Below are 25,235 nucleotides of genomic sequence, written 5' to 3'. Positions count from 1 at the left end.
AGAAGTGTGTGTGTGTTGTACAGGTGAGCAGGAGTATGTGTCTGTGTTACAGATGAGCTGGATTGTGTGTGTGTGGTACAGGTCAGCTGGAGTGTGATTGGTGCTGGTGAGTAGGAGTGTGTGTGTCTGATAAAGGTGATCAGGAGTGTGTGTGTTGTACAGGTGAGCAGGAGTGTTTATGTGTGGTACGTGTGAGCAGGGGTGTGGTTGAGTGGTACAGGTGAGCAGGAGTGTGTGTGTGTGGTATAGGTGAGCAGGTGTTGGTGTGTGTACTGCAGGTGAGCAGGAGTGTGTGTGGTACAGGTGAGCAGGAGTGTGTTTGTGGTACAAGTAAGCAGGAGGGTTTGTGTGTGGTACAGGTAAGCAGGAGTGTGTGTGTGTGGTACAGGTGAGCAGGAGTGCAGCAGCTGCTGTCTTCCTCTGTGGTTGTTTACAGTGAATCCTTGAGTCTGTCTCTCATAGCCAACTGTCTTCGTGGGAGCTGGGGATTCGAACTCAAGTCCTAATGCTTGCACAGCAAGTACTCATATCTACTGAGTCATCTCCTGACCTCCTGTCCACATTTTTTTTTGGTATTTATTAATGTATTGTTTTTGTTTTTCAATTCAGGGTTTTCTATGTAGCCCTGGCTGTCCTGGAACTCACTCTGTAGACCAGGCTGGCCTTGAACTCACAGAGATCCACCTGACTCTGCCTCCAGAGTGCTGGGATTAAAGGTGTGCACCACCACCAAGCTACTCAAATGGCTTCTTTTGATGAAATGAAATGAAACTTTAATAAAAGTATCCCTGTTTTATTCAGTGGTTTGTGGCACATTTTCCATTCAGCCCCACCCTGCCCAGTTCGGGAACATTTGATGTCTTTAAGAGAGCCCTTTCCATCAGTCAGTCCCCAGTTTCTTTTGTGTGCTGGCAGCCCCTGCCCAATCAGCTCCCTTAGTGATTTTCCCTCTTTGGGACATCTTCCAGGTGACACCTTTTGCAGCTGGCTGCTGTCACTCAGTACCACACTCTGTAGCCTGTGCCAGTGTGCGATTCTTGTTCGTGGCCAAGCACACTCTGGACATGCCACCTGAGCCAGTGTGGTGATAGAAATTAGAGGTGTGTTAATCACAATGTTAGGAATAGTTACATGCAAGAATGAGAGCCCCTCCTTCCAGCAGTGAAGTTCTATGATTCAAATTCCTGATTCCTATGCTAACTCCATTTTCCTGTTCGTGGAAGTACAAAAGAGGTTCCCATGGCAACTGTACAATTTTCACGTTCCCATAGGGGTGAATGAGGGTTTCTAATTTTCTTTTTTTTTAAAAAAATTATTTATTTTATATGCATTGGTGTTTTGTCTTCATATATGTCTGTGTGAGGGTGTTGGATCCCATGGAACTGGAGTCACAGACAGTTGTGAGCTGCCATGTGGTTGCTGGGAATTGAACCCTGGTCCTCTGGAGGAGCAGTCAGTGCTTTTAATCGCTGAGCCATCTCTCCAGCCTCTCTAATTTTCTTTTTTAATTAATATTTTAAAATTTCAGGTGGGTGGTGATGGTGCATGCCTTTAATCCTAGCACTTGGGAAGCAGAGACAGGCAGATCTCTGCCAGTTCGAGGCCAGCCTGGTCTACAGAGAGAGTTCCAGGACAGCCAGGGTTACACAGGGAAACCCTGTCTTGGAAAACCAAAATAATAATCATAATAATTTACAAATTCCATTTATTAGTTGTTGTGGGGGACACAGGTGGAAATTAAGAGACAACTTAAGAGTAGACTCTTTCCTTGCCCTATGTGGTTTCCGGGATCAGGTTCAGGCGGTCAGGCTTGGTGGCCAGCAGACATCCTTATCTGGTCTTAAGCCTCAGTTTCCCCAACTCCTCCAAGTTGGGAATGGAGGCGGGTGAGCTTCTTGCCCCCAGAAAGTCTGGCTTGCCAGCTTCTGTGGACGCGCTTGATGCGGGAGCTGAAATTTTAAAATATTACATTCCTCTCATTTGCACGCACCATTCCAGTTCGACCGCCAGGGGGTAGCGTAGGTTAAAGCAAAACCTCTGGCGGATGGGTCTCGGCCCTTCTGCAGAGGGCGATGCCTGTCCCGAGGAGTGGCGCTAGACCGAGGTTCCCTTGTTTGCGACCTGGTCTCCTGTAGCCCAGGCCAACCTAGATAGCTGAAAACAGCCTTGAACTCCAGATCCTTCTTCCGCACACCTCTTTGGTTTTTTTCCCCTTATGTTTTGTTGTTTTGCACAAAACTCAAAATAGTATTTTTGTTCGATGTACTTTTTTGTAAGTGTGTGGGCGTACACGTGCCACCATGAGCTTGCAGAGGTCAACAACTTGCGGGAGTCGGTTCTCCCTTCCGCTATGGGTGTTCCAGGGATTGGAATCGGGCTGTCAGTCTTGACAGCAAGCGCCATGCCTCACTGAGCCATCTCGCCGGCTCCGCATCTGAGTCCAGAGCACCAAACGACAGGCCTGCACCACAAAGCCGGGCTGTGGTTTTTGTTTGTTTTGACAGGGGTTTTGAGGCTGGGATTCTAAGGGTAGAAAGCTTGCTTAGCATGCGCTAAGCTCCGCGTACCGAGTCCAGGAACTGTTCATGGGTGATCCCCACGTTCTTTCAAAGTCTAGGGAAGGCCTGGAAGAGGAAACTTGTATCTCTTTGACTGCCATTCCCGTTACTCCTTAAACTGAGGCAGGAGAATGGTGAGTTCAAGGTCAATCTGCCCTGCTGTCTAGGGAACATTCTGAACAGACAGGAGGAGAAGGCTAATCGGAACCCCGCCCCTGCATCCCGGTCCCCCATGGGGGTCACCAGACCTCTGCCCTTGTACCCTCATCCCCCTGGGGGTCACCAGAGCCCTGCCCCTGCACCCTGGTCCCCAAGGCGGTCATCGGAGCCCAGCCGCTGTACCCGGGTACCTCTGGGGGATCACCAGAGCTCTGCCCTTGCACCTGCATCTCCCTGGGGGTGACCAGAGTCGTGGCCGCTCCGGCCCCGGCCCAGATCCCGATCCACGCGGTACTTGCAACGGCGCAGGGGCTCGGTGATGCTGCGTGGCGCGGGCTCATCCAGGTCCTCGGGCTGCAGGAAGCTGCGGTCCAGCAGCTCCGCCGCCTCCTGCCAATTGGCGAAGCAGGCAGGTCCCAGGCGCTGGATCTCGTCGGTCGCATCGCTCGTCAGCACGTCCCCGCTTGGCTTGAGCACCACGACAGCCGGCAAACGACGAACAGAAAACCGGCGCCCGAGGTCCCTGTGAGGAACGCGTATTAGTGCCCTTGCGACTCTTCAGCTCCCGGTGCGCGCACTGTCCCCATGGCCGTCAGGGCGCCCGAGGACCCGCTGGCTCCATAGGGCCTAGGCACTGGCTCCTAGCACCTTCCCCTTGCTGCCTCCTTCCTTTTGGTGTCCACCTGTTGTATGTACTGTATTGTTTTCCCGCTGCCACTGTGAAGCCCTGGGGGCAGGGATTTCAAACAGCCAGGCCACCTGAGGAATGTTCCGGAAATGTGTGCCGAATGAATGAATGCATACTTCGAAAACCTATCAAATAATGTTGTACTGGGCCAAGGTCGGGCCTCTCCGTAGGGCTACATTTGAACTGCAGTCTGGACCCCACTCGCAGCAAGACCAGAAGTCATCCGTGCCGCACTCATAGAGAGCAGAAGGCCAGCATAGATTCTCATTATGAAACCATACAGACTGAAATCTCACAGAAATCAGCCTGTTGGATTAAAGGCAAATGTGACCACAGACAACTCAGCCGAGCTTCTGAGGTAAGGGTTCTGAGGTTCTTTCCTTTTTTAGGGGGCGGGGGACAGGGTTTCTCTGTGTAGCCCTGAATGAATGCCCTGGATGTCTGTAGACCAGGCTGGCCTCCAACTCAGAGATCATCTGCCTCTGCAACCCAGTGCTGGGACTAAGAACGTGCACCACCGCTGCCCAGCTCTCAACCGAGGTTCTTAATCCGTGATTCCTGGTTAGTTTTTGTTACTGGTTTTTGAGGCCCAAGCTGGCCTCGTGTTTATACAGGCAGTGTGGCTTTTGTTGAGCAATTATGAATTATGAAGCACTCTAATTCCAGAATTTAGGAGGCAGATATCAGGATAGGGTGCCAGAGTCCCAGAACCGGAGTTACAGATGGCTTGAGCCCCTGTGTGGGTGCTGGGAACCGAATACAGGTTCTCTGTATGAGCAGGTGCTCTTGACCTCTAAGCCTTCTCTCCAGCTTGTTTTTCTGTCACCCCCAGGGTCTATGTAGCAAGGTGGGCCTCAAATTCCTGATCCTCCCACCTCAGCCTTCCCCCCCCCCCAAAAAAATGTAGGTTTGAGAGGCTTGTGTATCTTATCAGGGTCTGTTGAGTAAACTTTGCCCTATATAGCAGGTTCCTCTATGACATTTATAGCTTGTTATTTCTTCCCTGGGGACAGAAATGCTGCTCATGGCGGGGAGGGTGGAAGCCCTTGGTTGCACAGGGCAGTGAGTGGGTATCCCAACCCTCACAATGACATGAGGAATGGGATCCTCATGACCAGATCCTTAAATCTGTGCAAGAAAATCAGTGAAATGGGCAAAAGGCCAGGTAGTCAGCTGCTCATTGCAGACTCTACGGCTCACCTTCCCCGACTCAGTGCAGACACCAGCCCTGAGGAGGCTCAGTCAGGGCCATACGGAAGGTGGCGGCTCCAGGAGCAGGGGACTGGGTGGCTGCTGCTGCTACACTGAGTCTCTCAGAACTGGGAGGGGACTCAGGGCCTCTGATTCTTATGACTGGCAGCACAGATGAGAAGTTGGGTGCAGTGATGCGTGCTTGTCATCAGCACTTAGGAAGCTGAGGCAGGGGAATTGCTGTGAGTTCCAAGTCAGAACACCAAGAAAAGGTAGAAGGTGGCTCAGAGGGTCGATTATTTGTGAAAGGATAAGGACTTACCGGGCGGTGGTGGCGCACACCTTTAATCCCAGCACTAGGAAGGCAGAGACAGGTGGAGCTCTGTGAGTTCGAGGCCAGCCTGGTCTACAGAGTGAAGGTGCCTGGTGTGGCGACAGTCACCCAGCACTTGGGAGGGCTACATAAGATCCTGTCACACAGTAGCTCTCTGTAAACAGGAAACTGGAAACTCTAAAGTAGACCAGCTCTATAGTCCTCTATCTGCTCACAAACTGTGACTCCTTGCCCAGTGACGGTGGTGGCACACGCCTTCAATCCCAGCACTTGGGAAGCAGAGGCAGGCAGATCTGAGTTCGAGGTCAGCCTGGTCTACAGATGGAGTTCCAGAACAGCCAGAGATACACAGAGAAACCTTGTCTCCAAAAACCAAAAACCAAGACCAAATAAAAAAAAACTGTGGCTACTTCTCCTCCCTGGCTCTACCACCTTCCATGGCTCGCATCCTCCCTGAGTGAGGTGACTCATTTCTCCTGGACTGTGTGTCATTTCCAAGGGGCTGTGGTACCCGCTCAGAGACCTTCTTCGAGTCACACCTCCTTGTGTCTTATAGATCCTGGAGGCGGTTCCTCTCTCTTATTTTTATGTTTCCGGCTTTGTTAGTTTGGGGGCAGGGTCACCCTACATAGTTCAGACTGTCCTCAAAGTTCTGAGAGTCCTGCCTCAACCTTCCAGGGTTGAGAATGCAGATGTGACCCCACATCTGGTTTATGCAATGCTGTGAACAGGACTACGGCTTCATGGATGCCGTTACAAGCATCCAATAACTGAGCTACAGTCCCCACCTCTTGTGTTTAGAGCTGGCCTTGGACTTGTAGTAGTCCTCCTGCCTCAGCTCCAAGTAGTGAGATGGCAGGCTCCTGTGACTGTCTCTAGCTGCCATCATGAGTTGTCATATCCTGTTCAGTGGGCTGTGCTGAAAGAGGAATGGACTTCCCCCTCCCCAGCCTTCTGCACCAGCTTCTAGTGCTGGGCCAGTAAACACTCGGCTTCTCCAGGAAGCCCTCCTCCTGGCCTTCCCCGGGGTCTCACCTCCTCAGGTCGTCATGGAACGGCAAGAAAAGCCACTTCTCAGGCATGCCCCTGAGGAACAGGAGCTGTTGCTCCTCCGTGGGGTCCTGGGACACATAGATCAGGGCCAGCTGTGCCGCCCGCAGCACGTAGAACTCGTCAGTGAGTCGCACGAAGAAGTCTTTGAGAACAGGGGCAAAGGCCTGGCACTGTGGACAGGACCCAGTGCTGAAGAACAGCAGCACCAGACGGTTCTCTAGCCTGCGGCTCAGCTCGGCTTCCGTCTCCACCTCATCCTGGTCGCTGTTGTTTCTTATCAAAATGCGGCCAGAGAAGAGGGATGCCATGGTAGCAGTGTGTACGGGGCTGGAAACACCGGGGGTGGGGGTGGGGAGACACACGGGAGAGGGATAAGGCCCGGAGCCTTCTTCCTGGGTTCCCCTAGCCCCAGGAATAAGAACCTCAGAAACCAGATTAGCTGCTAATCCTCCTGTACAGGGCCAGCATTGATTTGAGGTGGTGAAGCCTCGTGGACCTTTAACAGAGCCAAGATGCTTGCAAAACAGAGTCTGTGAGCCCAGCACTGAGACAGGGGGGGATCACTAAAAGTTCCAGCACACCCTGGGATATGTGACAAAAAAAATGAGAGGGACTGGGGAGTGGCTTGGGGTGGAGCCCCTGCCTAGAGTCCCCCCCCCCCCCCCATGAGGGGCTGGGGGCGTGGCTGAGTCCCCAGTGAAAGTCGGATGCCTGATTCAGGGCCTGGCTTTCATCACCTGCTACATAGGAAAGCAAACAAAACGATCAACTCCAGTAATGAAGGAATGTGCTTGAAATAACTCCAGCAATTCTTTCTAAGCAGGAATTTGGTAAAAACTGAAATAAATACTGCAGGCTTCTCCCTTTTCTGTCCCCTCTTATCACCCAGACTACATCTGGGAATTCTGAGGTTTCCAGCACCCCTCTATTTTTAAAAAATATTTATTATGCAAACAATATTCTGTCTGTGTGTATGTCTACAGGCCAGAAAAGGGCACCAGACCTCATTACAGATGGTTGTGAGCCACCATGTGGTTGCCGGGAATTAAACTCAGAATCTTTGGAAGAGCAGGCAATGCTCTTAACCACTGAGCCATCTCTCCAGCCCCTCCAGCACCCCTCTTAATTATCAAAATCCACATAAACTCTTCCAAGGGGAGTGTGTCACTCAAGGTGGCTGCGGTCTGTGCTCTGTACTCGGACACGCTCCTACGAAATACAAAGAAAACTCTCTTGGACGGGCATGGTGGCGCATGCCTTTAATCTCAGCATTTGGGAGGCAGAGGCAGGTGGATCTCTATGAGTTCAAGGCCAGCCTAGTCTACTGAGAGAGCTCCTGGACAGCTAGGACTACACAGAGAAACCCTGTCTAGAAGGGGGAAAAAAAGCAAGCAAACAAAAAAACCAAAAGCAACAAAAAAGAAACCTTTGCTGTTGTTTTTTTTTTTTTTTTTTTTTTTTTTTTTTTGATTTTTTGAGACAGGGTTTCTCCGTAGCTTTTGGTTCCTGTCCTGGAACTAGCTCTTGTAGACCAGGCTGGCCTCGAACTCACAGAGATCCGCCTGCCTCTGCCTCCCGAGTGCTGGGATTAAAGGCGTGCGCCACCACCGCCCGGCTCTTTGCTGTTGTTTTTGAGAAAGGGTCTTTTGTAACCCAGATTGGTATGGGTGTAGCCAGAGTTGACCCTGATCCTGGTTTCTGCAAAGACAGAACAAGCACAAGAAAGGGCAGGAGTTTGGACAAACGCTTGTTGTCTGCTGCAAGATGCAAGAACACAGGAGTCACTCCCAAGGCGAAGGCCTAAGGCTCGGGATTTACTCAGGAACCCACTCTAGACAGGTTTAGTTGACTTTTGTTTTGCTTTAGCACTTGTTGGGGGAGGAGTCACACATGCCGCAGTGCACTAGTGGAAAACAGAAGACAATGGGCAGCAGTTGGCTGTCTACTTCCACCATGTCCTGGGGATTGAACTCAGGTCGTCAGCCTTGGTGGCAAACGCCTTAGCTGCTGAGCTCTCTCTTCAGCCCTGCACATGCTCAGTTTGCCCCGTCAGTTCCCAGCAGGTAACATCAGAAAGGACAGTCACTCTGAAGGTGTGTCTGCTGCGGCTGTCACTTCACGGCTGTCCACCACTGTCCTTCTCAGGGTCTCTGTACCCACTGTAGTCTCAGCTCCTTATGCAGACAAGGGTAAGGTTGGACTTGCTGTGTGCCTGCCTTATTTATGGGGTAAGGTCACTGGGCATGAGAGGCAGGGCTTCCTGCGCTAGGCAAGCATGCTACCAGCTGAACCCTTCTTCCACGTCTTCAGCTCTTCCATACGGGGGCTTTCTAGATCCTAGTCCAGGCCATCTCAACCTCAAAGCCTCCTTCCTCACTCTCTCTAACACCAGAATTAGAGGCAAGCCACCAGCCTTTATTTTTATTTATTTTTCTTATTTGTTTGTTTGCCCATCTATCCATCCATCCATCCATCTATCATCCTATCTATCTATCTATCTACCTACCTACCTATTCATCCATCCATCTATCATCCTATCTATCTATCTATCTATCTATCTATCTATCTATCTATCTACCTACCTACCTACCTACCTATTCATCCATCCATCTGTCTGTCTGTCTATCTATCGGGTGTGTTACTATGTGGGGAAGTCAGAAAATAGCTGCTGGGAGTTCTCTTCCGCCATGTGCTTCCCGCGGACCAAACTCACCAGCCTGTTCTCAGCCTTTCAGATTTTAGGGCTGAAGACTGGGGAGCAGGTGTGGGGATTCGGTGAGGGTCAAGAGTCAGATGCTTACACTCAGTGCTCTACAGAGTAGAAGAAGACGAGGAGGGGAGAAGAGGAAGGGGGAGGGAGGCACGGGATGGTGAGAGGAGGAAGTGGGGCAAAGGGCACAGGAGATGTTCCAGGAATATGGAAACAGGAGGAGGCCAAGAGAAAGGAGGGTAGGCAGCAGGGCTGAATCCCAGACCTAAGCTGGTGGGCACGGGGCAGCACTCTGGGTCTTTACCTGTAAAATAGGGCGACAGGGATAGAGGGAGAGATGGCAGCTCTAGAGACTTGTCAGTGTTGACCCCTGGCTCCCTGGGCCAGTGTTCGGGATCTTCAACAGCCCTCCATCCCACCCACCTCCCTGAGACCAATGGCAGCTGCGAGCGGGGGTGGGGCTGCGCCTGCCCAGCCTTGGCCTTTGAGTGGCTCTGGAAGCCGTCCCGACTGGCTTTCTCCCAAGGAGAGCTGGGGAAGGTCGGCCAAGCGGGGCAGAAAACAAGTAAACCCGCAGGGTGGGCAGGGGGCGTGGGAGGGTGGCTGGGAGGGAGGGACAGACCAGAGGCACGTAGGGCCGCTGTGCTGTGAGAAGCGCCCAGGGCGCTGCCAAGGGCTCATCCTGTGAAGAACTCAGAAGTTCCCTGTCCTGGCCTCCTGTGGTAGCTTCAGTGAGGACCCGCGAGGGAACAGCAAGGCCTGGGGGTCTGCAAGCCTGAGCAGGTCAGCCTGACAGCAGGACGGGGGTACCCCAGCGAGAAGCTAGGGATGGTGGCGCCTCTGGATGAGAGCTTAGGACTTTGGGGTGCAAACAGGGCTCGAGGGGAGCTCCTGCACCTGAGGAGTAATAAGGGATCCTGGGGTGCAACAGAGCTTCAAGGGGATCTGTGTCAAAAAAAAAAAAAAAGATGGGGACCGGATGTGTGCTTGACACGCCCTGGGATTCTGGGGTGTGACTTGTTAAGTTTCGCAGAGGTAGGTAGAATTGAGATGTGGAGTCTCCTTATCTCCAAGACTGAGGCCTCTGTAGCCCCCAGGAAGTGAATTTCGACTCTCGGGGAACCTGGAATACGGAGAAGCCTCGGGGCTTGGATCTAAAACAAGCTGGATCAAGTAGGCTCCAGCACCGGCAGGTCCTGGGCGGGAGCTGGGGCCTGAGGCTCCGGGGAAGGGATCTCGGAAACCAGCTGTGTTGATGCGCACCGGAGCCACGCCCCCTAGAGCCTTGGCCCCGCCCTCAGCACCTGCGTGTTTTCCTCGCCGCAAGGACGACCCCCCCTTCCCCCCTCTCCGCACTTTGTTGCCGTGGAGATTGGTAGGTAGCTTGGGCAGGCCGCTCTAGCTTGCGAGTCTCGTTGGCTACAGACTATCTGGCCCGCGCGTCCTCTCTATGGTCCAGGCCTCCGGAAGGGGGTCGGCCTGTGCGGAGCGGGGTGAGGGGCTGGGAGCGTTAGGTGGCAGGGAAGAGGGGTTCGGGGCGGAGCTAGGCGCTGGGTGGTCCGCACTGACCCGACTTTCCCGTGAGCCGCGGCTGACAAGGCTTGGCGGCGGCGCGGGAAGCCCAGGTAGAATCCGGGTCCCGAATGTCACTAAGCGAGGGGCTCTCGGCGGGCCCCCCGCCCTAGCTGGGCGGGGTCACAGGACGCTGTAGGGGGCGGGGCCTGCCTCAGGGCGGGTGCGTTCGGGACTGTGGGCGGGACCATAGACCTCACCTGTAGGAGGGACGTGAGGCAGAGCACGCGTGCGACGTCGGGGCGAAGCCAAGGCCTCCTCTGGAGGAGGAGCCTCGATCAGGTTGCCGGGCTTTGATTTGAGGCTCTCACTTGTGGGCGGAAACAGAGTCATAAGATGGGGGTGTGGTCTAATGGTGAGGGGCGGAGCCTGGCGGTGTTGGTGTCCAGGCACGTGGTCAAGGCGTGGGGCGGAGTAGAAATTCTGGGGCTGGGGGGGGGGGGGGGAGGATCGGATGGCAATGATTGACAGCGAGGTGTCCAATCCCAGACCTTGAGGCGGGTTGGGTTAAGGCTACCCTGGACCCCGACTCAAGCAGTGGGGACGGGGCCTGGTTCTTAGTCAAAGCGTTCCGGTTTAGGCGACAGCCTGAGGGAACGCAGTGTCGTCAAGGACTGGGACGCTGCCTGGGCGGGGCCGGGGCCAGGCTGGGGGCGGGGTCCGCTGCCTCAGCTGTGTGCTCTGCAGGATGCGGGCTCCGGGAGCGGGGACGGCCTCGGTGGCCTCGCTGGCGCTCCTCTGGCTGCTGGGGCTTCCGTGGACCTGGAGCGCGGCGGCGGCGTTCGGTGTATACGTGGGCGGCGGCGGCTGGCGCTTCCTGCGTATTGTCTGCAAGACGGCGAGGCGGGACCTCTTGTAAGTAGATGGGGCCATGGAATGCTTGTCCTTCGGCGAGCCGGAGTCTTACAAGGTGGTGTTAGGGTCCCCGTGTGGCCCGGCGTTGCTTTTATAGCTGGGACGGTGCCCGAGAGTGGAGTGACAGATTGCAGTGCTCTGCCGGGTCCTGCAGGAGACAGACGGGAGTTGTGGAGAGAATTGAGTAGAGTACATGATTGGGACTTGGAGAGGTGTTAGGTGGCCACCGTGAGAGCCTGGGTAATTGGTAGATGTTGAGATAATTGGGGGTTCCGGTGGCGCGATGGAGACTGAGACCTCTAAGGGTGACCTATGTCCAGATTCTTGAAATGAACAGGTTTGGGGTGAAGGAACGTCTTGGGGAGTCTAAAGGACTACGTGATCAAAAGGGTCTCTAAGGAGTGTTGGCCTGTCCTGGGAGATCTCTGTGGAACCTTGAGCATCGTTCCGGGCCTGTGGGATGGTCACTGTATGTACCAGGAGATCTCTGGGGGGAGGTCTCGGGGGAGTTATGGTGTACAGGAACCTGGAGGCTTCTAGGATTCTCACAGGGTTTTGTTGAGGGGAGCTGGGGATCGTTGTAGGGTGACCTCAGTATTGCTGGGATGCGGAGTCTCAAGTGAACCTTGAGGAGCCATCTGAGCACCTTCACAGGCCGCTTTCAGGAGCAGACTGAGTATGTGAGGAAGCAGGTTTTCAGGGGACAGCAGGATGGTGTGGAATGATGGGCCCTCACAAGTCGACTGGCTGGAGCTGCAGCTTTTCCAGACCGTGGTTCTTGCCTGCTGTCTGCCTCCTGGACTTACTTTCTGTTTTTCTTCTCAAAGTAGTGGAGAAACTTCATTCGAAGCAAATTAGTGTAAAGTCAGAGAAGACATTGTACTGTGTGACAGCAGGCATATGAGTGAGGGCACTCAGGGCTTTGTTTTTGGAGATGAACTCTCAAGTAGTCCAGGCTGGCCTTGAACTCTCCATAGAGCCAAGGATGACCTTGAAGTCCTGGTGCTCTGCCTTTCGCTCCCCAGTGCTGGGAATGTAGCAAGAGCTTTGTGCACACCAAGCAAGCGTTGCCACTCAGCCCAGACCACAGTCCTTGCTTTACTTTTTGAGAGGGTTCTTATGGAATCCAACTTCTCATATTTCTTCTTTCTTTTCATTTTCTCCCCCCTCCCCACCCTCTGTCTTTCTTTCTTGCCCAGGCAGCCCTGGAACTCAAGATCCTTCTGAACCAGCCTCTGGAGTAGCGGGGTGACAGGCAGGTGGTTATTTTAGGAATAAGTGGAGGGGACTGGGGGGATGGCTCAGCACTCAGAAGCACTTGCAGAAGACCTGAGTTTGGTTTACCACCTGCACCTCCAGTTCCAGGTGATCTACTGCCATCTTCTGGCTCTGCAAGCTCCGCCCCCATGTGTGCACATATAAACACGCAAGTCTTCAAGCACACACATGGGAAATAAAATCAGTACTTCACTTTTTAAATGCACCCAATGTCACACAGGAAGCCATGGACAGGTGCAGGCAGGGTGACTCCAAATCTGGCTGGCCACTGAACAGCTTTTGCTTTTAGAATTACCTTTTCTTCTTTTTTGGGTGTTGATGTTTGGTTTTGTTTTTCTTTTAGATTTTATTTATCATATGTGCATTGGTGTTTTGCCTGCATGTATGTCTGTGTGAGGGTGTTGGATCCTTTAGTACTGGAGTTACATCCAGTTCTGAGCTGCCCTGTGGGTGCTGGGAATTGAACTCAGGACCTCTGGAAAAGCAGCTAGTGCTCTCAACTACTGAGCCATCTCTCCAGCCCTCTTTGTCTTTGTTTTCATGTTTTTGAAACTGGGTCTTACTGGAACCCAGGTTGGCCTGAAGCTTCGCATCTCCTGGCCTTGGACATTCCCTGCCCAGCTCTGCCCGCACCTGCTGTCCCGGAGCACCAGCCAGACCCTGCTGGGGTCTCCCAAGGGGCCTGCTCTTTTCTGCTGGCTGAGTCCTAGGGCTCTGGATGAAAGAAGCTAAGGCCAAGAGAGGCCCTGGGAAGGGCCAGGCTGGACAGAGTTGTCTTTGTGCTCAGTGTGGGGGTGGCTTGGGCAGCTGCCAGCCTGAGTGCCGGGGCATGTGGTAGGGACAAAACACCGGATCCCTGCCTGCCGGCGTGGGCCCACTGGTGGGAGAGGCAAGCTGGAGGGAAGGGCCCTGACAGGCCTACCATGCTGCTGGAACCCTGCCTGCCTCTGCCTCACAGGCCCACCAGCTGTGGCCTGGTCCCATTTCAACTTTTGGAAGAATAGCTTCCTGCTGCCTTAGCCCTGTGTCCTCCGCTGACACACCCACTGTGTTCAGGGGTCCTGCGCAGTTAGTAGACACCAGGATCTGACCGCACTTTGGGTGGTCCACTTCTCTCATCTCTGATTTGGATCCGTAAGCAGCACGCTTTCTCGAGGTGCATGCATTGAGCACCTGCTGTGTGCAGCACAGCATCTGTGCCAGTCGTGGAGGACCCTGAGGAAGCTTTGTTCAGTTCTGAGCCGTTCTGCCCTTCGCTTGCTGTGTGACCTCTCTGAGCCTGCAGCTTATCCATCGAATCCCAGTGTGTTGTGACAGTCCTTTGAGTGTAGCTGTTGACAGCACAGTGCTTGGGATATGCTAGGTGTGTGATGGATGCTGGGGCCGAGCGTCTGCCCGGGACACCCATTTTAATTTCCTGGTGGTGGCATTTGGTTTTCTTAGTCACTCTGTTTATAACCAAACTGTGTCCACTACTCTGTTCATTCTGGTCCTGAGCGTGGTCCAGGAGTCACCCAGGACCGTTGTTGAGGGGTCTGCGTCCATAACAGCCTGGAAAACACAGCTTTGAGCCCGAGCTGTCAGGCTGTAACTGTGGAATGACCATGGAGAGCCAACTTTTAAAATTACTATTTAAGTGTTTTGTTTTATTGGATAAGTATGAGTGTTTCTCTCTCTCTCCCTCTCCCCGTCTCTCCCCTCCCCTCTCTGCCCTCCCCCGCCCTCTCTCTCCCTCTCTCTCTTTCCCCTCTTCCTCTCTCTCCCTCTCTCTCTCACACACATGCACACACGCGTGTGTGCACGCTGTGTGTCCCTAATAGTGTTCACAGAGGCTGTAAGAAAGTGTCAGATCTCTTGGAACTGGAGTTACAGATGTGAGCCAGCATGTGGGTTCTGTGTACCCCTGAGCTGTCCCCTAGATCCCAATTTCATTTTGAGTTAGCATCTTGCTGTGTAGTGCAGGCGGGTCTAGAAGCCCTGGTCCCCTCTGTTCCTGGGTGTTGGGATGGCAGGTGTGTGCCATTTACCAAGCTCAACACATACCGTGTGTTCCTCTTTGTACTTGCCTTATGACGATGTGCTGGGCGGTGCTGAGCCTAGCTTGTCTGCAGTAAACACCACAGCATCTTAAAGAGCGTGTCTGGGGCTGCCTCCCGGCACAGGGTCACCACACAGGAGCCCACTGTGACAGGAATGCTGGTGCACAGTGCTGAGCAGGAGCTGGAAGGGCGGGCTCATTTAACCTCTTCTGGGTGGGTGAAGTGGATGCATAGTAGCTCAAGAGGATTGCCCTCATGCCTGATGACCCGAGTTCAGTCCCCAGGACCCTCAAGGTGGAGGGGAAAACAGGCCCCCAAGTCCTCCTCTGATCATGCACGCAGTGAGTGAGTGCGTTGGTGGAACTTTTAAAAAAAATGAAGACTTCACATTCTCTTGGCTTTGCAAGCTTCCAGGAACGATGATCCTGGACTCACGGGGTGATCTGTGTGCATTCCGTCACATGACCTCTGAATGACCAGGGCGGCGCGTGTCATGATGAGTCAGATCAGTAGGAACACTGGTTGTTTTACATTTATTTTGTGTGTGGGCCCATGTGAGTACACATGTGCATGCGTGGAAGTCAGAGGATATGCGCACGCCTTTAATTCCAGCACTCGGTAGGCAGAGGCTGGCAGATCTCTGCAGGTTCTTCATAGCAAGTTCTAGGCCAGCAAGGGCTACACATTGGAACACTGTCTGATTTTTTTCTTTTTCCTTTTTGTTTTAATATTTTTATTTATTATGTATACAGTGTTCTGTCTTCATATATGCCTACTCGCCAGAGAGGGCACCAGATCTCATTACAGATGGTTGTGAGCCACCATGTGGTTGCTGGGGATTGAACTCAGGACCTCAGGAAAAGCAGTCAGTGCCCTTAACCTCTGAGCCATCTCTCCAGCCCCTGATTTTTTTCTTTTTGGTTTTTTCGAGACAGGGTTTCTCTGTGGTTTTGGAGCCTGTCCTGGAACTAGCTCTTGTAGACCAGGCTGGTCTCGAACAGAGATCCGCCTGCCTCTGCCTCCCGAGTGCTGGGATTAAAGGTGTGCGCCACCACCACCCAGCTTCCTGATTTTTTTCTTAAAGATTTTTAAACATTATATTAACATTTTTAAGGCAAGAGTTTTGAGGAGACCCCTGTCCTGTAGCCCAGGCTAGCCTCATAATCACTGGGTAGCCTTGAGCTCATGAGCTCCTGCCTTAATGATAACTGGCTCCCTCAGAGGTGACCTTTATCTGTTCCCAGGGCTCCTCCTATTGTACCTTGGCATAGCCCCCAAGCCTGTCTTGAGCACTGATGACCCTGGGGCACAGGTGGCTTGGGAACAGCCATGCCCAGGCACTGGTACTCCTGCCTCTGTGGGACTCCTGTGGCAGATGCTGAACCAGGAGAGCTGGGCCTTGGGCCTCTGGTCATCTCCTCAGATCCTGTCCGAACTTCTTTTCTCTTCCCCACCCTTCACCTCTTCTTTGTTTAATTTCAGCTTTTACTTAATCTGCTTAGGTTATTTTTTTATGTGCATAGATGTTTTTGCCCGCATGCATGTGTACCATGTGCCTGCAGAAGGCAGGAGAGAGGGCTTGGGATGGGGACTGGAACTGTGGATGGTGTGAGCCGCCGTGTGCTGGACTCAAATGCAGGTTCTCTGCAAGAGCAGCCAGTGCTCTAACCACTGAGTAAACTCTCTACTTTCCAGCTGTTTTTTGTTTGTTTGTTTGTTTAAACTTTTGAGACAGAATCACACTCTAGAGCAGTGGTTGGCCTTACTCTTCCATCCCCCTGTGTCAGACCCCTGAATGCTAGAACGCCACTCTGCCTGACTTGTTGCCTCCTGTGTCTCCAGGGAGACAAACAAGGGCAGGATGAGAAACGAGTCTGCAGTCCATGGCTGTGGAAGATCCTGGGTGCCAGGGAAGAGACGCCAAGGCAGGGGTCCTGGAGTGTTTGAGCCTAGCGCAGCTGAACCAAGACCTGAGGGGAGCATAGCTGCTGCAGCCTGTGGGAAGGCGCTGGGGAGGAAGGTGCTGGGCGGGGTCAGGGAGCCCTGTTTATTTTTCTGCAGTGAGCAGGTGGTGAGTGGGAAGGGGACGGCCCAGGGCATTTTCTTTGTCCCTTGTGAGCCTCACCCAGGCACAGAAGAGGGGCTGGACATCCAGGGAGGAATGAAAGCCTGAGGGTGACCAGGTCTCCATCTCTAGTCACATAAGCCAGGCACCTGTGTGGAGGCCAGTGTCCCTCCTCTGACCACTGGGACCTGTCACTGCCCAGTGCTCTCTCTGTGTGGGGATCACCCTGGAGTCAGCAGCCCGAGGGCATGATGGACAGATGAGAGAGGCCATGAAGGATGAGAGGGGATGAGAGGAGGAGGAGGAGGATGAATGAAGGAAGCTGCTGTGATTCTGTAGCCTGAGGCAGGGTTGCCATAAGTTCAAGGCTAGCCTGGGCTAGGAAGGAGCAGTCAAGGGGGAGTCTCATCTTGGCTAGCCAGTGGTCACCGTCTCTGGGTTCTGTGTCCTGTAATGATGGGGATAGGGAACTCAAGAGACACCCCAGAAAGAAGAACAAGGCCAGGCCTGTCAACCCAGTGCCTCCAGATGCTGAGGCCAGCATGCAAGCTCCAGGCTGGACGGCAATTAGCCAGACCCTAACTCAAAAGAAGAAAGTGGGCTGGGGCGTGGCTGAGGGGTGGAGTCCCTGCCTAGAGTTCCTGTGAGGGCCTGGACCCTGGTAGTAGGATTGCTTGCTCAGTATGTATGTTGACCTGGGTTCAACCGCAACATTACAGAGAACAAAGGAGAATCTGACCCTGATGCTTAGGCCGTCAAGGAAGACTACGTGGTGACTAACACATGGTAGACATGCTGGCTTTTCCTGGAAGGCTGGTAATCGGAGTTATCAGCCATTAAAGGACTAAGCATACTGGATCCTCAACTGTTGTGGGGTCCCTGAGCTCGAGCCGGTTCTGGGCAGTGACTTTGTCCCCTTCCCTGCAGTGGCCTCTCAGTTCTGATACGTGTGCGCCTGGAGCTGTGGCGACACCGGCGTGCAGGAGACACGATCCCACGCATCTTCCAGGCCGTGGCCCGGCGGCAACCAGAGCGCCTGGCGCTGGTGGATGCTAGCAGCGGCGTGTGCTGGACCTTTGCACAGCTGGACACCTACTCTAATGCCGTGGCTAACCTGTTCCACCAGCTGGGCTTCACGCAAGGCGATGTGGTGGCCGTGTTCCTGGAGGGCCGGCCTGAGTTCGTGGGGTTATGGCTGGGCCTGGCCAAGGCTGGTGTGGTGGCCGCACTGCTCAATGTCAACCTGAGGAGGGAACCTCTGGCTTTCTGCCTGGGTACATCAGCTGCCAAGGCCCTCATTTATGGTGGGGAGATGGCAGCAGGTGAGGCCTGGTGGATACCAGGAGGGTGAGGACCTAGGGATCTTAGGCTTAGGGAGATGCTGGCCAGGAATTGCTTCGTAACTGTGACCCTGAGCCTCTGTTGCCACAGCGGTGGCGGAGGTGAGTGAGCAGCTGGGGAAGAGCCTCCTCAAATTCTGCTCCGGAGACCTGGAGCCCGAGAGCCTCCTGCCCGACACGCAGCTCCTGGACCCCATGATCGCAGAGGCGAGCACCACACCCCTGGCACAAGCCCCCGGCAAGGGAATGGATGGTAAGTGGAGCGGCCCCTGCCATCTGTCCCCTTTGTCCTCAGCTGACCACTGACCAACACCTGCTTCTCCTGCAGATCGACTGTTTTATATCTATACTTCGGGAACCACGGGGCTTCCTAAAGCGGCCATTGTGGTGCACAGTAGGTGAGCAGGGTCCCAGCACCCACTGCTCCCCAGCTCCTCTCTTCCTCTCTCCCTCTGACTGAGCTCCACCCATCTCCTCCTCAGCCTCTAGTGGCTCCTAACTCCCCATCCCACCTCCCGCCCTTCCCCACACCCTGGCCCTGCACCCTTGAAGGTTTTTGGTTTTGGAGACAGGATATTTATATTTATTTGTTTGTTTGTTTGTTTTTTGAGACCTGGTTTCTCTGTATCTTTGGAGCCTGTCCTGGAACTAGCTCTCATAGACCAGGCTGGTCTCGAACTCACAGAGATCCACCTGCCTCTGCCTCCCGAGTGCTGGGATTAAAGGCGTGCGCTACCACCACCCAGCAAGACAGGATTTTTCTGTGTAGACCAGTTCCCTTTGGCACTCACTGAGAGGTGTCAAGGCTCTGTCCTCTCTGACCCCCACCTCTTCCTCTAGCCCATCGAGGGAGGTCCTTTAAGGCTTGGGACCTTCCTAAGGGGCTCTGGGTCACCTTGCCTCTCACACAGGTACTACCGCATTGCAGCCTTCGGCCACCACTCCTACAGCATGCGTCCGGCTGACGTGCTCTATGACTGCCTGCCGCTCTACCACTCCGCAGGTACGCATGTGCCCCGGGGCGCGGGTGGGACCCTGCAGGGACCCTCACAGCCACCCTCCCTCTAGGGAACATCATGGGTGTGGGGCAGTGCGTCATCTATGGGCTGACCGTGGTGCTGCGGAAGAAGTTCTCTGCCAGCCGCTTCTGGGATGACTGTGTCAAGTACAACTGCACGGTAGGTCCCACCTCCTCCCCAGGCCCTGCCCATCATCTCTGTGGGGCCCCGTGCCTTGGGGCTCTAGGGCAAGCCTCCTGTCCTGCACTGGTCAGGATGCAGAGCCCACCTGAACGACTAGACCGGATCTGGGCTCTGAACCTGCGTTCAGCACACGCCCTTCCTGCTCTGGCTCCACCTCATGGTGCTGATCTGTCAGACACCACCTCAAACTATAGATCCCGCCCCTGGCTCAAGCCACTGCTTGCTTAGCCAATTCCACTCAGTCGGCCAGGCCCTGCCTCTCACTTAGGCCCCATCCACTCAACCAAACCAAGGTGCATCCTTCTGGCCAGATCTTGCCACTCCTCTGAACCAGATGTACCTGGCCGACCCCTTGTCCCTTCTGACCAAGTCCCTACCCCTTGCAAGGCCACACTAATTCTAGGCAGGCTGTGTCTCACCTGAGCAGGCCCACTTCTCCCATTTAGGCTGCACTCTGTAAACTAGGCGGTCTCATCTAGTTAAGCCTCAGCTACTTGGCCCACTCGCCCACCTTGATGGTGGAGTCTGTCTAGGAGAGGAAAGGGAGCCAGCCTGTGTCCCTGGAACACTTTTAAAGGCTTTCTGTGTGAATTCTTTGGAGTCTTGGACCAGCATCACCAAAGCCATCACACCTATGCTACAGCCAGGGAAACTGAGACTGCAGTACAGCTGGGGTGGAGCCAGCCTATCTGAGTTCCTCCAGCTGCTGCCTCCCCCGCTGATGCTGACAGGCAGGAGGGTCTGGTGGGAGGTCAGCAAGAGCCAGCCCCAGGATCCTGCTGCCACTGGTGGCTCCTGGAGAGAGAGCCACAGGCCTACTCCCCCGCCTCCCTCTAGTTCATCAGGAGCTCTTACCTCTCACCTCCCAGCTTCTGCTGGACCACAGGGTTGGCTAGCTCTGGGAAGCCTTCCTGGCTCCTTCCTGGTTTTCATCCTCTCTACTCTGGAACCCAGGGTGTGGACCTGGGATGGCTGTTCTCTGCTCTTCATTTTGTTCATGTGGGGGCTGGGGTGACATCAGTGTCTACACCATTTCCCCCTCTAACCATACTGCAGCATGGTGGGCCTGTACAGGTGCCCACGACATCCCCGAGTCCCTTCATCTGGACTCTTCACTGATTTTTGGGAACTGCTTCCTGTCTGCAGATCCTTCAAAGCCATTCTGTCACCTTGTGTGACAATGAAGAATCCTGTGGGGCAGAGGGGTAGTGGGCAGGGCAAGGGGCAGCAGAGTGAGGGGCAGCGGGGTGAGGGGTGAGTCTGTCTGTCTAGGAGAGGAAAGGGAGCCAGCCTGTGTCCCTGGAACACTTTTAAAGGCTTTCTGTGTGAATTCTTTGGAGTCTTGGACCAGCATCACCAAAGGGGCATCACCAAAGGGTGAAGGGGCACAGGGTGAAGGGCAGCGGGGTGAGGGGCAAAGGGGTGAAGGGCAGCAGGGGGAGGGGTGAAGGGGTGAGGAGCAGCGGGGGGAAGGGCAGCAGCTGTGAGGGGCAAAGGGGCAGCAGGGGGAGGGGTGAAGTAGTGAGGGCAGGAGGGTAGTGCACTGAAGCTGTGTCCAACAAAAGAGCAGAGACAGAGGCTGCTGGCCACGCTACCTCTGGCTGTGGACAACACCTGACGGGTAGGATTTCGCTTAGCTTCAGAGCCAGGCTCTTTCTTGGCAGTCAGGACGGCCTGGACCCATGGTCCTTCTACCTGAGTTTCCTGAGCGAGGCTGGAACGGCAGGCGTGTGGCTGGCTGGCTGACTGCATTGGCCTGGTGGAGTTTGGAGGGTAGCCCTGGCTTTAGGCGGGATTTTACTGAGTTGAAAGAGACCAAAACCCAGAGCTGGAGTCTAAGAATGTTCCAGGACAGGTGTGAGTTCACAGAAATGGAAAAGCAGAGTGTGAGCTTCAGGCGGGGTGACCTAGAGGGGCTCTCCCCCTCTCTGCCCCATCCTCTTTGGAAACAGACTGACTCGTGTCCTTGCTGGCCTAGAACTTGAAATGAGCCCAGTCTGTGCTCCCCTTTGGTCTTAGGACCTCCCTCCCCCTTTCCCTTTCCAGCTGGAGAAAAGGAGGGGACACTGTCCCTGTCACTTCAGGGGAGAGAGCCCCCTTTCCAACCTCCCATTAAAAGCTTCAGTGAGCTGGACACGGAGGCTAAAACCCGTGACCCCAGGTCAGAGGCTACATCCCTGTCATCCTAGCATTTGGAAGACTAAGGCGGAGAATCAGGAGCTCCTGCATAGTCTGGGCTGCATAGACCCTGTCTCAAAGCACAAATTGGCGTGGGTGACAGCAACCATATCGCCCTGGCTTTTGTTTGTTTATTTTCAGGTCAGCCTGGGCTACATAGTAAGACTTTATATAAAGGAAAGAAAAACAATACAACGAGGGGGGAGAGGATAAAAAAGAATTTGAGGGTACCCAGGAGTTTACTGGAGGTGACATCCTTAATCTATAAGGCAATGGCAGGGGTACAGTGCAATGGGCCACAAAGCTGCCTGGGAAAGGAGAGGCTCTAACAAGGTATGTCGTCAAGGTCCTCCGTCAGTCCGTCCATCCCCCACCCCACTGCACCCCCATTCCTAAGGGGCCTCTTCTGCAGGCCTGCCAGGCCAGGCCCATCTCCGAGCCCCGCTTCTGATTGGACGCGAACTGAGCCTCCTCCTCCCGCAGGTAGTGCAGTACATCGGTGAGATATGCCGCTACCTGTTGAGGCAGCCGATTCGCGACGTCGAGCGGCGGCACCGCGTGCGCCTGGCTGTGGGTAACGGGCTGCGGCCGGCCATCTGGGAGGAGTTCACGCAGCGCTTCGGTGTGCGGCAGATCGGCGAGTTCTACGGTGCCACGGAGTGCAACTGCAGCATCGCCAACATGGACGGCAAGGTTCGCTGCTGTGGGGTGCGGGTCAGCACCCGCGAGTCTCCCTTGGCAAGTACCTTGGGTACGCCGCATACGTGGGCTGCAGTACCGCCGCGGGCCGCTCACCGTCCTATCCACCCCAGGTCGGCTCCTGTGGCTTTAACAGCCGCATCCTCACGCACGTGTACCCCATCCGCCTGGTCAAGGTGAATGAGGACACGATGGAGCCGCTGCGGGATGCCCAGGGCCTATGCATCCCGTGCCAGCCTGGTGAGCCTGACCCCTGCCCGGTGCCTTGGGGAGCTGGGATCCGCACGGCTCCCACCCTGACTCAGCCTGAGTGTTACCCTTTCCAGGGGAGCCCGGCCTTCTCGTGGGTCAGATCAACCAGCAGGATCCTCTGCGACGCTTCGATGGCTACGTTAGCGACAGCGCCACCAGCAAGAAGATCGCCCACAGCGTATTCCGCAAGGGCGACAGCGCCTACCTCTCAGGTGCGGAGCCTTGTGACCCCGCTGGTTGGCTGGATGTGAAACCAGTTCCCACCTGCCCCTCTCCCCTGCAGGTGATGTGCTGGTAATGGACGAGCTGGGCTACATGTATTTCCGTGACCGCAGCGGGGACACCTTCCGCTGGCGCGGGGAGAACGTGTCCACCACAGAGGTGGAAGCTGTGCTGAGTCGCCTGCTGGGCCAGACGGACGTAGCTGTGTACGGGGTGGCTGTGCCAGGCAAGCTGGGGACACGGGTTGGTTGTGGGGTTAGGAGCCCCCAGGAGTCCCTCCAGAAGGGACCCACAGGTACAGTATCCTTGGGCCATACACACTCTGGAGAAGTAGTTGCTGACTAGGTAGAGCACTGGATTGGGAGTCCATTCATATTGTTAACATTGAGTTTGGGGGACCCTTAAGATCAGAAGGATGGAAACAGCCCCTTATAAAATGGATATTGTAAGGACCAGTGCTATCCCAGTTGGGAGGTCACAGAGTAGACTAGAACTCTCCAGGTGGATGGTGCTCTCAGCTGAGCGTCCCTCTGCAGGAGTGGAGGGCAAAGCCGGCATGGCAGCCATCGCAGATCCCCACAGCCAGTTGGACCCTAACTCCATGTACCAAGAACTGCAGAAGGTTCTGGCGTCCTATGCCCGACCCATCTTCCTACGTCTTCTGCCGCAGATGGATACCACAGGTACAGCCCCTGCCTAGGGAACCTGTTACTTTGTTCTAATTTAGACTCCTAGTCCCGGTGTGAATGTAGGGCCACAGCACCTGTCCTGGGGCGTGTCTTGTTTCCTTGATGGCTTTGTCTGGCACCCCTGTCATTGTCTCACCAGGGGTCCTCAGTTGTCGGGATCCGAGGTTCATCTTCTGCATTGTTGTGACAGCTAGGAAGCTGGACGGCTGTGGGGACTGCACATCGTGGGGTTCTTTCTCTAGGAATTGTCTCTTTCCCTCCTCAGCCCCAGTTGTTCCTTTTCTTGTTCCTTTTATGCTTTTCATGTGGTGCTGAGGATCAAACCCAGGGCCCCAGGCCTGCTCGGCTAGAGTTCTGCCACTGTCTACACACAGGGTTCTTACATAAACGTCTGTTCTCTGGACTCAGCCTCTCAGGTCCTTGGATGGCAGATGTGTGCTATTCCACAAGCCTTGGGTGCTGCTGGCATGAGCCTCAGGCTCCTCCGTGCTAGGCAGGTACCCTGCCTGCTGAGCTGTCAGTGCCGCCAGAGAACTAAGTCCCAGCCCCGAGGTTCACCTTTCCTTTTGTTTTTTTTTCTTTTTCTTTTCTCTCTCTCTCTCTCTCTCTCTCTCTCTCTCTCTCTCTCTTTTTTGAGACAGGGTTTCTCTGTAGCTCTGGAACCTGTCCTGGAACTAGCTCTTGTAGACCAGGCTGGCCTCGAACTCACAGAGATCCACCTGCCTCTATCTCCCGAATGCTGGGATTAAAGGTGTGCGCCACCACCGCCCAGCTTTCTTTTCTCTTTTTTTCTACGTCAGACAGGTAATGGAGGTGCACTTTTCTTAGTAGAGAAGATACTCTGTTTTTCGATGGGTGGTTGCTCCTTCACATGACCCCAGTACTCAAGAGGCTGGGGTAGGAGGATCACCTTGAGTTTGAGGCCAGCATGGACTTGCATCCAAAAAATAAGATCAACAATAAAAAAAAAAAACTCAAGATGGCATATTTGGATTTGGGGGTGCAGCTTCAGATACAGTGGTTCAGCTCAGCCTCAACAGCATGAAGTATCCCGAAGTCTAGAGCATACCTCATAAACAAGCACAGCCGAGGGCCTGCCTCTGTTGCCTGAGCTGTCCAGTGGACAGCGGCCATGGAGAGTGTCCATTGCTGAAGGGAGTCCTTAGCAGAAGGCTGCTTCCGGTACCCAGCTCTGCTCTCTCCTCTCCTCCTTCCCCCCAGGCACCTTCAAGATCCAGAAGACCCGGCTGCAGCGGGAAGGCTTTGACCCACGCCAGACATCAGACCGGCTCTTCTTCCTGGACATGAAGCAGGGCCGCTACCTGCCCCTGGACGAGGGAGTGCATGCCCGTATCTGTGCTGGAGACTTCTCACTCTGATGGCCCTGCGAGTGGAATGGGCCTGGACTCCTGAGCCCTGGGCACCACCTGACCAGCAGCTCTGGAGGGCATGAGAAACTGGAACCTGAGCGGCCAGGTGTCTCTTCCCCACATCCCACTGTGCATCCATCTGGCCTCCGCCTTTCTGTTTTTCTCCGTCTCTTCTCCCCACCCACCAGGAACCCAACAGATACATCCTGGCTGCTGTGTCCTGCACTGGGACCAGTGTCCAGTGGTCCAGACTGTAGCACCTACCTCCCTCACCATTGTGCCTTAGGAACCTGTCCTCAGCTCCCTGTGGAGCAGGTGGCCCATCCAGCTGACCCTCCCTGCTGAGGGTCTGTAGCTCAGTCCATGGTAGCTGGGCAACATTGGCACTCCCTCACTGACCCCCAGTCAACTGGAAATCTTATGTTTGTTTTGAGGTAGTATCTCACTGTTGAGGCCAATCAGGCCTCAAACCCGCCATCCTACTGCCTCTGCTAGTGAGTGCACCACCCTGCAGTCCAGTCTGAGAGGATAACATTTATGCACTATTGTCCCTAGGCCCCCACTTTCCCTCATGTCCTGGAAGCTTCCGGAACTGACTGACTACTTGGATGTGACTAGTGATGGCCCTGACCCTAGCAAAGCTTGGGTGTCTTGTTTCACAGCAGGAGAGACCCAAGAAGACTGCTGTGGTGTTCTCTTGGGCAGACCTGGTGGCAGCCCTGGAAGTGCTTCCCTAATGCAGACAGCTCAGACCCTGTTGCTTCTGGCTCCCACGTTCCCC

At 54.6% G+C, this 25,235-nt stretch overlaps 2 protein-coding genes across 4 annotated transcripts; one reads left to right on the top strand and one right to left on the bottom strand.

The window, feature by feature from the left end:
* Positions 1–1,840: 1,840 nt before the first annotated feature.
* Positions 1,841–6,291, bottom strand: Nxnl1 (nucleoredoxin like 1). The gene is made up of 2 exons (XM_041675210.1): positions 5,966–6,291; positions 1,841–3,240 (listed from the first exon to the last, which is right to left on the bottom strand). The coding sequence occupies exons 1-2, from the start codon at positions 6,289–6,291 to the stop codon at positions 2,919–2,921; spliced, it is 648 nt and encodes a 215-aa protein (XP_041531144.1). The 3' UTR covers positions 1,841–2,918.
* A 3,036-nt stretch (positions 6,292–9,327) lies between these two features.
* Slc27a1 (solute carrier family 27 member 1) lies at positions 9,328–25,235 on the top strand. 3 transcript variants are annotated; one of them, XM_041674862.1, is made up of 14 exons: positions 9,335–9,476; positions 9,784–10,068; positions 10,953–11,120; positions 17,430–17,824; positions 17,934–18,095; positions 18,171–18,240; positions 18,754–18,845; positions 18,911–19,020; positions 21,706–21,915; positions 22,035–22,161; positions 22,248–22,385; positions 22,457–22,621; positions 22,932–23,078; positions 24,306–25,235. In XM_041674862.1, exons 3-14 carry the CDS (start codon positions 10,954–10,956, stop codon positions 24,461–24,463), a joined length of 1,941 nt encoding a protein of 646 aa, XP_041530796.1. In that variant the 5' UTR covers positions 9,335–9,476; positions 9,784–10,068; position 10,953; the 3' UTR covers positions 24,464–25,235. The 3 variants fall into 3 exon arrangements, with proteins under 3 accessions (XP_041530798.1, XP_041530796.1, XP_041530797.1); XM_041674864.1 differs by lacking the exon at positions 9,784–10,068 and having other exon boundaries at positions 9,328–9,476; XM_041674863.1 differs by lacking the exons at positions 9,335–9,476; positions 9,784–10,068 and adding an exon at positions 10,184–10,318.

Source organism: Microtus oregoni, unplaced genomic scaffold (genome assembly GCF_018167655.1).
Source record: "Microtus oregoni isolate MIOR12 unplaced genomic scaffold, Mior012 000025F_ref0000491, whole genome shotgun sequence".
Taxonomy (NCBI): Eukaryota; Metazoa; Chordata; class Mammalia; order Rodentia; family Cricetidae; genus Microtus; species Microtus oregoni.
The sequence above is the reverse complement of the archived record's forward strand: the minus strand, read 5'-3'. Positions and strand labels throughout refer to the sequence as shown.

Excerpts from the sequence above, each read along its gene's own strand:
- Slc27a1 (XM_041674864.1), top strand. The coding sequence starts at position 10,954 with ATGCGGGCTCCGGGAGCGGGGACGGCCTCGGTGGCCTCGCTGGCGCTC. Across the intron at positions 18,846-18,910 it reads GCCGCTCTACCACTCCGCAG|GGAACATCATGGGTGTGGGG; the intron begins GTACGCATGTGC and ends CCCTCCCTCTAG. Across the intron at positions 22,386-22,456 it reads CGACAGCGCCTACCTCTCAG|GTGATGTGCTGGTAATGGAC; the intron begins GTGCGGAGCCTT and ends TCTCCCCTGCAG.
- Nxnl1 (XM_041675210.1), bottom strand. The coding sequence starts at position 6,291 with ATGGCATCCCTCTTCTCTGGCCGCATTTTGATAAGAAACAACAGCGAC. Across the intron at positions 3,241-5,965 it reads TTCCATGACGACCTGAGGAG|GGACCTCGGGCGCCGGTTTT; the intron begins GTGAGACCCCGG and ends CGTTCCTCACAG.